This window comes from Lepisosteus oculatus, chromosome 2 (genome assembly GCF_040954835.1).
Source record: "Lepisosteus oculatus isolate fLepOcu1 chromosome 2, fLepOcu1.hap2, whole genome shotgun sequence".
Classification (NCBI taxonomy): Eukaryota; Metazoa; Chordata; class Actinopteri; order Semionotiformes; family Lepisosteidae; genus Lepisosteus; species Lepisosteus oculatus.
The window spans coordinates 18,512,646-18,526,530 of record NC_090697.1 but is presented as its reverse complement, the minus strand read 5'-3'; the positions used below and the strand labels follow the sequence as shown (position 1 = coordinate 18,526,530).

Genomic DNA, 13,885 nt, shown 5'->3' with positions numbered 1-13,885 from the left:
GTACTATTAATTTGGTTTTTGCTTCCAACACATGGAGAGACCAGACTATGGGACACATCCACTTGCTGAACAACATGATGTTCCCCACTTTCAGAAACAATCGCCTGTTAGAGATGTAGTTTTCTGTGGGCAAAACTAAATTTAAACAAAAACAACAACTTATACTTTTAACCAAGTATTATACCGAAAATGCTGAAATTAGTTACTGAGCATTGAGATCAAGTTGATACTAGAACTTAGTCAAATCACTACTGATTTTAATATTGCTAAAATGTTCAATCCATGGCAAGAACTAAATGGTGACATTTATTCCACTCACTTTAATTGTGCAGTAAACATTCATGATGAATTTTCTTTGCAGGACAGACACGCAGATGGCACTTTGGTGCCTGCACTGGATCCACAACAGGATTACACCCTGCTGTCTCTGAGGGAGACTGGCACAAAAACTGTCATGATGTTTCGAAGAAACCTTCAGACCTGTGACAGGAAGGACTTTGTTATCACTGTGAGTTTAGGCTGATTCACGCAGAGATAACAAAGGGGAAGCACTGTGGTGAACTTAAAACACTATTCATCAGCAAAAAAAGCATGCATTGATGGTTTCATTCTGATGTAATTGATCAGAGACACCCTCATACAAGGAGGTTGCATTTATTTGTGTGATTCATTTTTTATTTATAGTATACAGTTTATTTTTATACAGTTATTTACAGTGTTTTGTTATTTATTTCTGCTCCTCCCCTCAGGAATCTCCTGTACACCTCATTTATGCCTATGGATCGAAGGATGACATTGAACATCACAGAGGTCAAAGAGGAGGGAAAGAAGTCAACCTTCTTAAACACTCAAATCCATTTTATCCTCCAAATCCCATGTATTTTGACCTGACTGCTGGCAATGTAAATACTAAAAAATACTACCAAAATTTGACAATCGTAATGATTTGAACTCTTTCCAGATTAAACAGTTTACTGTTTGTCATGTTAATTTAGATTAAACATGTAAATGCTCATCTATTAGAGTGTGTGTCTGTCTTCTCCATGGCAGGGGTGTCCAATGCTGGTTTTGGACAGATAATCTGTTTTTTTTTATGATGCAGTTACATGATTTCCTTTGAAGACGGTGTCTGTGGTTTATTTCCCTGATAAAAACTGCAATACAGTACAATATATCGATAAATTAGAAGTTATAATAACAAAGGCTTTCAAATGTTTGGAACTTTGAGTATATGAAACCTGAGACAGAATGTGCAAAGAAAAGTAGAAATATTCATGTAAAGGGTACAATTAGCTTTGCACATTCACCCAGTGATTACTGTATCTTTTTCCAGTTTGATGTCCCGGAAGATAAGACATTTGTATATTGCCGGATTATTAAGGGTCCCAACCTTGGACAGAAACACCACATTTACAGAGTAAGAGATTCTGATGTTTTGACATTCATTAATCTACACATTTTCTTAAAAACTCTGCATTCTAAAAAACATATAATTTGCATTATAGATTACATATCACTGAGTCTGTCCCTCTCTGTGCAACAACTGTTTCCCGATAAAGTCTACAGTGTACTTAAAAATATGAATAATTTAAAAAGATTTATAATACTGTATATATTAAAATAAAATTAAACAATAAAGTCCTCTAATGTTTTAAATGTATACATAAAATTAAAAGGGGGTTTCTATAGGGTTACCGAAAAACAAATAAAACTCTTAGACCTCTGGGAAATGCTTTTACAGTATATGTTTTTATAACTAATCTAATCTGTGTGAAGTCTGAGTTCAGTCGGAGTTATGGAATGTGCTGTTGCCCCATGACATTAATCCACAGTTTCCTCCTCCCCCACTGTACCCCATGTAGGGGACCTTCTTAGTGCTCGCTCTCCTTGCAACACATGGCAAATTATGGGAAAGTGTGCTCCCCCTTTCTTTCAACCTGCAGTCTCTCTCTTCCTATCTCTCCTTTGGAATTAAAAAGGGCATTAAGGCATCCTCTCTGTAAAGCTGCAAACCTGCCTCCTGCCTAATCTCTGTTGATGTCTTCTCTGCTTATATGGGTTCGGGCTGATTTGACACAGTATCATAAAGTTTGAGGATTCATGCTACAGGCACTGTGGATGTCTTGTGATTAGAGGAAGGGCGTCTCTTCTTCTGACCTCCTGACCGTGGTGGCCTTTGTGTTTCAGGTTGAACCTTTGCTCCACAATGCTGACCTTTCCCACCACATGCTGGTGTATGTTTGTCCCAGCTCAGTCCAGGAGGAGTGGGGAGGCGCCTGCTACTTTAAGGAAAACATCGGGAAGATCTTCCCTTGTTTGCAGGGGGTGGCAGGCTGGGGGAAGGGAGGAAAGGTGAGAACCTTCACCTGTGAGTTTCAGAGGTTATAACTTAAAGAGATGGAAACAGCCGGGACTGAGACCGAGATGGAATCAAATAAATTATTCAGGGCTTAGACTGAATGGACACCAGAGGGTTTCATATCACTGCTTCAGACTGACATTTAAAGTGTAACAACTCATTGTGCTGCACAGGAAAAAAAGTGCTTTGCAGTAGAAGCCATAAAGGGGTAGTTTAACCATCACATATACTGTATGCAAGTGTTGTTCATCTTGGATACAGTGTGGCCTTTAAAAAGGAGAGTAAAATAAAACACACAAATCAAAAATGGAAATGATGCACACATGCAAAATAAAATAGTTCCATTAGGTTTTCTGTCAGGTGACTGGGGAAAACAGTGTGATATCTGTGTAACAAGCTCAATCACTGCTTCTCGTTGTTTTGAAATGATGGCCAGCCTCTTTCCCCTTTTTCTACCTGTCTTCCAGGCTTTCATTCTCCCACCAGATGTTGGGATACCTATTGGAACAAACAAGTATCCATCTTATTACAGACTGGAAATACACTATAACAATGAGGCACAGAAGCCAGGTAATACCAGAAACAAGTTAGTATGCAACAGTAGAGTCACTCTATCACATCTTCACTGTAAAACTGAAGCTGAGTGCAAACAAGCAACAAGATGGAGCTTGTTGTTTCCTGCACTGAAAAAGATTCTAGAGATTCCATTTCTGCTTCATCCTTCAATTAAACATCTACAAATGGAGATGAGGACACTATTATGCAGTCACTGTTTTTATAAATTGTTAAGATAACAGTGACTGCATAATGATAAGCTTGTGTCATTCTGTGATAATATGTAGTTTTTCCTGCTTTCAGGTCGAATGGACAACTCAGGTCTGCGTCTGTACTACACATCTGAGCTGCGCCAGTTCGATATGGGTGTTATTGAAACTGGGGTGCTAACAGCTCCATTCTACATAACCTACCTGATCCCCCCTAAAACTCCTTCATTTAAGAGCTATGGCCTGTGCAACACATCAGAATTCTCCAGAGTAAGGTTTTCTACAATGTGTGTGGGATGGCAGATTATTTTTTAAGATTTTTTTTAAATCTCTATAAACATTTAAAGATCTGTATTTCTCACAGAAACAACTTCTTCACTGTCTCAGTGAGTTATTGATTTCTTGTTCTTCCTATTGATTTGATTCAAGCTTTATTGTCCTTTATTGTCCTTATTATAATTCATACATGTATTTAGAACCTCAAGGCCAACGATAATAATTTTCAGAAACATTCTGTGTACATCTGCATAGAATTAGTTTCTGTCCAGCACGAGCACCAGAAGTCCAGTTTTGTGGCCTTAAGAAGAGGTACTGTACTGTACTGTATATACACATGAGCTGAGGTCATGCTTTATGTAAAATGTTATGGAATATCTACTGTACTCATATTGGCTAATCACCGTGTCTGTGGGCACACTCGCTTGTTTCCTACAGCATGCATGGTTTATTTCTGCTTTTTGATGTTTTCAACTTGTTCCACTATGTATCGATCTTTAACTGGTAGTAGGCACAGGATGAAAGCAACAATGTTTAGCATTTTGAAATTCTCAACAAAAACAGTTTCATGTTGGGAGGTCTGTTTTTATTTTGCTTGTAATATTGTTTGCAATGGAAAGAATGTTTGCATCATTTTTGTTTTCACTAGTCAAGAGATGTATGCATCTCTTGTCTTTTTCATTAGAGATGTATACACTGTGTGGTGTGAAAATTACTTATTTTATAATTTTGTTCAAATGAGGTGTAAAGTGGTAATTTTGTCCGCATGTACATAGTGGAGTGACTTTAGTGGAGGACTTGTCTACTTGAGTATGCTTGTGTTTATCCTGCATCCTAAGCAGCTGGTTCGAGCTGAGCACTTGATATGATATGGCTCTGGTATGGATAAGTCTGTCTTCAAAGAGATATTGCACTCATTAAAAGGCAACATTAGGGTGTTTGACAAATCAATGAGAAAACTGACCTACTGTAGCATGTCAATTTACCTAAACTGAAAAGATGCGGGAACAAGTTGTCTTGGAAAATACATTGGATGTCACCTGTTATTAATTAATATTTAAAAAAATAATTATTTAAATTATCTGACAAAATCAGCATAGAAGGTACAGTAATAATGCTGCTATACCTTTAGGATGTGGATGTGCTCTTCTGTGTTTGTGAAGGCCTTGATCAAGTCCCAGCAATCTTCTTCTTGGTTAGAGATGCATACAGGCACTGCATGTCATGAAAACAAGTTTTTTTTTGCAGCAATTTTCTCCACCGATGTCAATCCTCTAACAGCACTGTGTCATATGTTTACAGGTGATCCCAGGCCCTGTCCTGGATCTTAACGTTTTTGGCATTTTGCTGCACACTCATGGGGCAGGCCGGAAAGTGACAGTTGGACATTTCAGGTCTGAAAGCTTTTATTTCTGTGAAGTGCTCCTGGAGAATAAAATGCCCCCTCCTTTAATGTCTCCTTCATTTTTCTTGTTGGCAGAGGTTCCCATTATTTTAATCAGTTGTTTCATCTTCTGGGACATTCATTTGGAGAAATGAGTATTCATTTATTTCTAAAAAAGAACTCTTTACCTTTTAATAAAGCATTTTCAGTTATGCTAAATAACACATGACGGATTCGACGGACTCGATTCAGGCTCAATTAGTATAAGTGGGGTGAAGGAAATATTCACTGTTAAAAATATTAAGCAAACCAAAAGTATTGATGAGACAGTAATTGAAAATCAAAAACAGACTATTTTATTATTGAGCAAATATTTTATTCCATTCAACAGAAGAGAAAATCTAAGTGAAAGTATTTATATGGCAGTAATCTACAAAAATGTAATACTGCCTTCAATAGATTTTCCAAAGAAAGGAGTGTGATGTCTAAGGCTTTGGGTTTTACATTATCTGCACCAATACAGAAAATGTATTGGTAACCTCAGTGGTGTGGAGGTCAAAGCAGACAGGGCAGACAATGAATTTTTAACCAAAAGTGGAGTATTTATTTACAGAATTCACAGTAACGTTTTGGCAAAGAGGTATTCAATTAGAAAATATTAGCTGAATCAGATGGGTTTGGAAAAAATACTAATAAAAGAAGCGATGGTGGGGTTGCTCTATTATTCTCTTTCTTCACAGTAACTTCACATGAGGCACTCTCTGCTCTTGTATTCACTGTAAATGCAAAATATAAACATATGCTAACTCAATGGCCCAATCCATCATTTGCCAATTTCGTCACCCCTTGTCAGAAAATATCCATTATTCAAAAATATTGAAAAGCCCTTTAACTTGGTTCTTATTCATTTTTTTTCTCACAATTTTGTAGGAATGGGGAACAAATTGGTTTCTTGAGTATAGATAACAACTACGACCAGAACTTCCAAAGAGTACAGCAGTTTGGAAGAGTTGTGCCAGTCAAGCTGGTAAGGAATGAGAAGAAAGTCTCAGGCTGAGCTTGTGTTTCCAGCATGAGGCCTGAGTAGCACTACAGTACTACAGTGCACACCACAGGCATCTCTGGTGATTCAGGTCTGATAAATACAATATATATAATCTAATATTAAATATAATATAATAATCTATCCTGCATGTCTCCTCTTAGTCAGCACTAGCCTGTAATCCTAAAAAATAATAACAGTGCTGTACTGATTTATCTAAAACAAAGCAGACATCATAAGCATGAGAAATTAAAATGTGGAATTTAAAAAAAAGTAACATTAATCAACACCAAGTGAATGGATGACTCTGAAGTCAAGATTTAAAATCAATGCCCAAACTTTATACTTTATACTGTATACTGTATACTTAATATGAAATATTTTTTCTACAATTGTATGAGTGTGAACATTATAAACATGGACAACAACAAAAAGAAGAGTTAAAATTGTTGTCACAGTGTTTTTAATGCTGGGTTTAAAAAAAAAGTTATAAAGTAGCCTGGAAAGAAAATACAAAGAAATGTTCATCTCTTTGGGTCCATAAGGATAATTTCAACTCATTTTGAAAGTTGCACATATTGTATATTCATTCAAAAACAAATCAACAAACATAAAAAACTGTAAACCTAAATGACAGAAATTGAGTATTTTCTGTGTTCCAGGGTGATGAAATTTTAGTGGAATGTACGTACAATACTGAGGATCGCAGTACAACCACCTTGGTGAGCACTCACATTTTTACACTTTCCATCTTCAAATCTAATAGCAAAACAGAACATTCCTATTGTACCCTAGACTAGTGTTCTTCAGCTTGATTTATACCAGGAACCAGAATTTATACTGGAGATACTGAATTGCAATGCAAGCATCAGGAATCAAAACAATGGTGCTTTCAGATATTTCTCCCAGAATATGCCATATGGTTGTTTATGTCAGTGACCATCATTTGGACTTCAGTTAGTATATACTTCTTGATGTATGTTCATTTTATTGATTTTATATATTGAAATACATTTACGCTTTACCTGTGTTTTTGGATTACAGATACCTTAGCATAGATGTCTTATTGTAGTATACCATAAATATTTTCCTGCTTATTCTTTCTTCTGCAATAATTTATTTTCACTGATGTACTGTAAAGCACACTTCCAAAAGAGAATGTACAGTACAGTATGTGAAATTCCCAAATTATCCAATAAATACTTGTTTTACAGAATTCCTTAATAGGTTATTTTATTTTTCTCTTGTGTGGTTGGGGGAATTTTCTTTTTTAATGTGTTAGAATGGACTTGCCGCTACAGATGAGATGTGCTTGGCTTTCCTGTATTATTACCCCATGATGAAGATTTCCAAGTGTTTGAGCGCACCCAGTCAAGAAGCACTGCTGTCTTCCCTTGGTTCTTCCAGCATACAGTAGGCTAATTTTAACACTGTATTCCTGCTTTTCTCATTTTGAAGACAATGTACAGTGTATTACAAACCTTCAAATTGTCCATTTTTACAGTGTACATAGAAATTAATTCACCAGTTATTTGATTTAGAAAAAACACTTCCACCTTGCTGAATTAGAGGGGCACTTATAGTAGGTTCACAAAATAGTGCCTAGCAAGTTGTAAGTAGGAGTTTAATTTGTAAAAATGATTGACTTCATAAGTAGTGTGCTCTCTTCCTCTATACATTCCATTTGAGACACGGTAGCAGACGATAAAAACACAGGCGCACCAGGTGAAGAGAAAAGGGCTTTGTTATGTTTTCATGATAAATGTTAATTGTAAAATCATTCTGGGTAAAGTTACTCCTTGCCAGTTAAGGAGAATGGCCACTGGACGCAATGAACAGCAAGTGATAAAACAGAGGGAAGAGTACCTGGAAACATGTTCTTATGTGTTGTTGTTGTTGAATTGTATTGTAGAGATTGCAGGAAACAAATTAGTTATTTTATGTTACGGACAAAATACAACATCTCAATACTGAAGAACTTTAAACATAAGAAATCCTAACACTTACATTGAAATTTCCAGCTGAACTCTGAAGAAAGATCAACAGTTAGGTGTTCAGAGTTAGATTTCTGACGAGGGAGATAGCTTGTAGTGATTGGAAGGAAATATCCTTGCTTTTGATACACACTCACCGTGAAGTGTTCAGCTTCAGCTTAAATAATAAGTGAGCAGGAAAGGGAACTTTCTTGAGTTTAGTATCTAAACCCAAGGTAAAGACATAAAACAGATAGATTGAAGAAGATACAGTATTAATGTTAATCAGTACTGCTATGCCCATTTTTATCTCTTTAACAGACATACTGTACTGTATACTGTCGTTACTATCAAAATATTAGTGGCCTATCTGTTTCTTGTTCAGTTACTGATTCTGTTTTGCAGGAATGGTATTGCCAAACTTAATTCAGAGTCGTGGAACCAAAAGTTCATTGATTATTACCAAAATGTAGTGAAAGAAGTCCCTCAGCATACATACATTCTGGCTCCTGGGGTAAGCACAAAATCATAACCTATTATATAAATTACTGTATGTCTTACTTTACTGCAAAGTATTCTCATACATGCATTTCAATGATCAAGACAGATCATTATAAAGCAGCATCTCACATTGCAAAAAAAAATAAGGATTGTCTTTCCTTTTCTTGGTGATATTATTTTATAGGTTACATGGGGTACGTAATTTGATTTAATAGGTCCTAGAATAGTTTAATAAAATATTTTAAAACAATATTTCCCCCCTTATATTTACGCAGAAATCTGGGTATCAAAGAATTGATAAACAACAAGAACAATAAGTGTAAATATTTCTTTTTCTAGGAAGAAAGAAAGGAAAATACTGGATTTATCCGTGCCATGTGGCCCAGTCCTATGTCTAGCTGTGAGAATTCAGCAATCTCAAGTAGAAATAACTGTATGCTACTTATTTTCTTCTTCTTACTGATCCAATGTATTGGAGTCCTGTGAATACTTTAAAAAATCTGGTTTCTTACCACAGAAGATGCAAAATATACAATGTAGAAAAGCATCTGGCTATCAGACCCCATACTGGTTAAAATCCCCCTGTAACCCATCCCTCCAGAAAAGGGCAGATCTACAGAGCCATTCAAAATGTAACATGTATGTCTTTGGGAGGAATCTACACCAAGCAAAAGGCCACACTCAGTCATGAAATCCTATAAGCTCCACCCAGGCAGACTGAAATTGAACCCAGGACACAAGCTCTGTGAGCCCGGAGTGCTAAATCCAATGCCGTGGAATTTTTTGGCAATATAGTTTTGGAAGTGCCAAATTTAAAAATTAATACACGCCAGATACTGCATTTGTAGTAAAAGTTACACAAACTCCACCCATAGGTAATTCTATACACAATTTTGTTGTGAAATAAAGGGACTAATGATATTCCAGACCCCACACACCTTGCTTTCAGTATTTCATCATATTACGCCATATTCTTTGAAACCACTTTTAAATCATAGAATGCTCAACCATTGCAGCTCATACCTTTTTTCTAATAGCAGCTGTATTGCAATATTAATTTAAAAAATCAAATATTTGATTCTTAGTCACTGGTTGGGTATCTTTAGGTATTGGTATTAGAGTGGTATGGCAATTGTTACCAAAAGTGTAATGCAATGGGAAAATTATAAGATTTTACAGTTGCCAGCGAGCTGCCATAAGGGTATCTCCAGGAAAAGCTCTGACAGGCTTGTTTGTTGAATACAAACATGTGAGTGGTAAGAATATGTACAGAAGTAAATGTGTACAGAACAACTTAGGTAATGGAAGAAAATAGTTGCATTGACAGAAAAACAGAAAGGTAAAAAGATTGAAAGTTAAGGCTAGAAGATAACTAAAAGTGAGGCAGAAAGACCACACAAATACCACTATTAACACATCACAATGGAGGTCAACAACCATCATATAATTTGGGTAAGCACACAGATAATGCAAAGGAAACCATGCTCTGAACAATCTGTATTTTTACATACAAATCACAGATCATTTAATTTTAAACAAGTGAGACTAAACAGTGGCCTAGGTGTTTACTAGGCCATTGGAAATTATTTGCCATTGGAAATGATTTAAAACATTAAGTGGATTGATGAATCCTGCTTCACATGAATGAATCCTGCATGTGTTGGAACGCTGATGTGCTCTATGAAAAGGATTTTGGTCCAACATGCAAAGAACATTTTTTCCCGGGGACATGCTGTATGAAATTAATGAAATGGGATTTCCATGTAAGAAACAAAGAGTATATTACTGTATGTGCGGTAATATATGTGTCATGGTCATGTGGCAATATGTGTCATGTTATGTATGTAATGTGCATTTTATACTGGGGTTAAAGAGCCTCTCTGAGTTGCATGAAGTACCTGAAGGTAGGCAAGTGAGAAGGCACAAGCAGGCATGATAAACAGGCTGGTGCAGTAATAACAATCACGAAAACACAGTCCAGAGTCGTCGTCAAGAACACAGCCAAGTTTCTACTGATTATCACACTTCAAAACCTCAAAAGGGACGTCAGAGCAAAGTAAGGGTTGAGAATCCAGGACAAAACACAAAGCAAGGAATATGAAAAAAGAGGGGAACGAAGCTTAGGCTCAGATCAAAATTCTATAACAGAGCACAGAGCCCTGCCAAGGCAGATCTTAAATAGTCTGTTCCTCTTAAGTCAGGTGTGGTTCTAAATTGAGCACAAGTGGAGCAGACTTCCAGCCGTGTAGTCATGGCAACTGGCTGATAGACAAGCGAGGAGAGAAAAAATTTCAAACTTTTTCTTTTGTGTCACATTACCCAAGAACTTTCCAAAAAACACAAAGAGCACTGGAATAACCCAATTTCAGAATGAAAAAACATCAGAACATTTGAAGTGACTGACCAATACACAACAATACTGTTTCTGCCTCAAAATATAAGCACAGTAACCATCATTTCCAATACGTGTTCTATTCCCCATTTCCAATGAAAGAAATGTTCCCTGTTGCAAGGAAAGTGTATTCCTTTTCTAAAACAAAAGAGTGATCTTGATATTTTTGCAGTGGCAGCCCTTTGGATGGAAATATTTTTTCTTTTGTTGAAGTTACTAGCTACTCCAAAATTACAGATACTGTAGCACCTAGATCCAAGAGAAGATTTTTAAACTATATATCCATTTAATTTTACATGAGTAAATTAAGGCTCCCTCCCAGGTTTTTTGACATACTGTATCACATGGTGTCCCAATCCACAGTCAGGAAGAAGGTTGGGCATGCTTTTGATCATGTTTAGTATCCATTATTTTCTTAAAATCCAGTAGCCCAGACATTATACAAATTGGCATCCAGTGGAGGCTAATCATCCAACAATAAGAATTGAAAACTGAAAAGTAATCACTGAAAATTCCCCATTGTTCTTCTGTCAGTTTTCAGTGGGTCTTGCTACAGAATCTAGCCACATGACATCAGACTAGAATTCCAGTAACCTATTTTGAAGCGTGCTTAGCAATAGCCAGAGACCTAAAAAATTCACCCTTAAATCAGGTATAGGTGAAATCTACAAACTGACAACCAAGAAGAAACAAAGTCGTTGTATCCATCATCATTGGTGTCTACTTTCTTGTAGGCTCTGCCAACAATATTCTGAAACAGATAAGATGCTGTCAGTCCCTTAGCACCTCTGGGATGTGATCATTGCGATCCATCTTCCAGAATCAGGAAAATGCCATTTCCCATCTTTGGGTGAAAGCTGTCAGCTCACATGGGTTTATTACAAGCATCTTGTTGCTCTCAGATTCATCCAGGGCCATCTCACTATCCAAGCAGAAGTGAGAAACCAAATGTTCAATGTGTGAGCCAGATTTCTGCCATCTCTGTAGAAAAAAAAAACATGAACATGGTTTAGTGATAATGTAAACAGAGAATTCAGTAGACATGACAGTCTTGCACTTAGCTCTAAGATTCTTCTTAAAATAATGATAAAGAAGTAAAGAGGTATTTAGGGAAACCATGACTGAAGTCCTTTTAAAATGTTTCTTTCAATTGTGTCTCAGAATTTATGGATCTACTGTCTGTGGAGCAACATGCCATGTTTAGATGCAATAGACTCTTACAGTGTGGTGATCACACACATGTAGTAATCCACAACGAACTTATCACTCAGGTTGATTCATATACTGTATTTACTGTAGGTGTACACATAGACAGTAACCTGTGCTGGACTACTCATCTTGAGAGTGTTTGCTCAAAAGTTCATCAGCACTTCTATTTCCTGCAAAGACGAAGAGTGTTTAGCATTCAACAGGAAGTAATTGTCACACCCTCTGCAGCCAGAGGCAGCTCCTACTCTGTCCTGTCCCTAGTTTCCTGTACCTTGCTGTCCTTCTGGTGTGTCTCTCTCTGGGGCTATATATTTCCCGGTCACTGATTCACCTTCGCTCAGCATTGACGTTCAGATGTCCTGCGACCCACCTAGCATCCAGGTCGCCCCACGTCCGCTGCCTGTGGGCATTGGTTTCTATACGACTCCTGAATTGCTGAGCCCAGGCTAATCCCCCTTTCCGCCGCTACGCATATGGGTCTTTTCCACTCTCCTGCCTCTCCACGGTTTGTCCCTTCCGACATCCGTGACAGTAATGCTACTCTTTTACCATGCTGTAGTTATCAGATATGGTATTACAGTGTGGTTTGGTAATCTATCAGTTCATTTAAAATGGCAAATTACCCGCCTCATCCAGACAGATTTGAAGGTCATGGGAGTGAAATAGAATCCCTCCGTGCAGACAATCTTTGAAAAATCCATAGTCAAACAGGCAGGAAAAATTATATCAGATCCTTCCCACATCATCACCTCTGAATATCAACTTCTTCCTTCTGGCAAACGTTTTAGGGTTCCCAAATGTAAGTCAAACAGATACAAACATTCCTCTGTTCCACTATCCATTAAAGCTGTCAATGCACATGTCAAGGATAAACACAATTTTGACTCTTACAACCCACTTGAGTGCAATATGTGTTCTAAATGTTACATGTTGTTATGTGTTATACTGTACATGTGCAATAGAGTGATGTGCAAAGTTTTTCTTATGTTTTGTAATTGAATAATGTGCAATGTTTTTCTTTTCCTATTTTTTTTGTTTGCATTCAATTTAAATGTAACAGAGTTCTGTGTCCCCATAAAAAATTTCCCTCCGGGGACATAAAATCTCATCTGTCTTGTCTAAAATCATAGGCAGTTTGGTTTTACACCATTTCCAAAGCATTTCTGCTCCTCATTTTTAAGATTTAAATATCCAGAAAACAATTGTTTTATAATGATGTACTCTCTTATTTTGTATGTGTTATAGGATTTTTAACATTATTTAAGGGCTTGGTGACATGATAATGCAGTGATTAGCACTGCTGTCTCGCAGTGCTGGGGCTGTGGTTTTGTTCCTGGAAGGCTATCTGTGTAAAGTCTGTATGTTCTCTGCGTTTGTGTGGGTTTCATCGGATCCTCTGGTTTCCTCCAAAGAGCTACTGTGTCACGCCCTCTGCAGCCAGAGGGCGCTCCTTCTCTGTCCTGTCCCTAGTTTCCGGTCTTCTGTCCTTCCTGTCCCTCTCTTTCCCTTGGGCTATATATTTCCGGGTCTTGCACTCTGTCCTCGCTCAGCATTGACGTTCGGATGTCCTGAGACCCGCCTAGCACCAGGGCGCCCCACGTCCGCTCCCTGAGGGCATAGGTTTCTATACGGCATTCCTGAACTCTTTGCACCAATGAGCCCGGGCCTTTTTCCCGTCTCGCCGCTACGCATATGGGTCTTTTTCCGCTCTCCGGCTCCCCACGGTTAGTCCATTTGGACGTCCGTGACATACTCCTTGGTTAATTGGCTTCTGAGAATACTGGACCTGGTGTGAGTATGTTTGCGTCTATGTGTTGCCTGTGAGGGACTGGCGATCTATCTGGGGTTTATCCTGCCTTTGCTTACTGGGATAGGCTCTGGCAACCCTGGACTGGAAGGAGTGGTTACGAAATGGATGAATGAATTGAAGTGCTTGTGCTACTTACTAATGATGTGCAAATTAAAATTTATGTATTTTAAATCTA

General features: G+C 37.6%; 2 protein-coding genes across 3 annotated transcripts in view; one reads left to right on the top strand and one right to left on the bottom strand.

The window, feature by feature from the left end:
- The window catches only part of LOC102684830 (DBH-like monooxygenase protein 2 homolog), a 20,852-nt gene extending 6,967 nt beyond the window's left edge, over nt 1-13,885 (top strand). Inside the window, exons 3-14 of the mRNA XM_006626111.3 lie at nt 362-508; nt 750-902; nt 1,334-1,417; nt 2,188-2,352; nt 2,827-2,929; nt 3,218-3,393; nt 4,702-4,793; nt 5,714-5,810; nt 6,488-6,547; nt 7,108-7,238; nt 8,204-8,312; nt 8,639-13,885. Of these exons, the coding sequence (XP_006626174.3) occupies nt 362-508; nt 750-902; nt 1,334-1,417; nt 2,188-2,352; nt 2,827-2,929; nt 3,218-3,393; nt 4,702-4,793; nt 5,714-5,810; nt 6,488-6,547; nt 7,108-7,238; nt 8,204-8,312; nt 8,639-8,785 (1,464 nt within the window). The 3' untranslated portion in view covers nt 8,786-13,885. The remainder of the gene's footprint in view (nt 1-361; nt 509-749; nt 903-1,333; nt 1,418-2,187; nt 2,353-2,826; nt 2,930-3,217; nt 3,394-4,701; nt 4,794-5,713; nt 5,811-6,487; nt 6,548-7,107; nt 7,239-8,203; nt 8,313-8,638) is intronic.
- galnt14 (UDP-N-acetyl-alpha-D-galactosamine:polypeptide N-acetylgalactosaminyltransferase 14 (GalNAc-T14)) overlaps nt 9,723-13,885 on the bottom strand; it is a 112,696-nt gene continuing 108,533 nt past the window's right edge. Inside the window, exon 15 of one of the 2 annotated variants that reach the window (XM_015352731.2) lies at nt 9,723-11,672. In XM_015352731.2, the coding sequence (XP_015208217.2) occupies nt 11,514-11,672 (159 nt within the window). In that variant the 3' untranslated portion in view covers nt 9,723-11,513. The remainder of the gene's footprint in view (nt 11,673-13,885) is intronic. The other variant, XM_015352737.2, reaches the window with a different exon arrangement.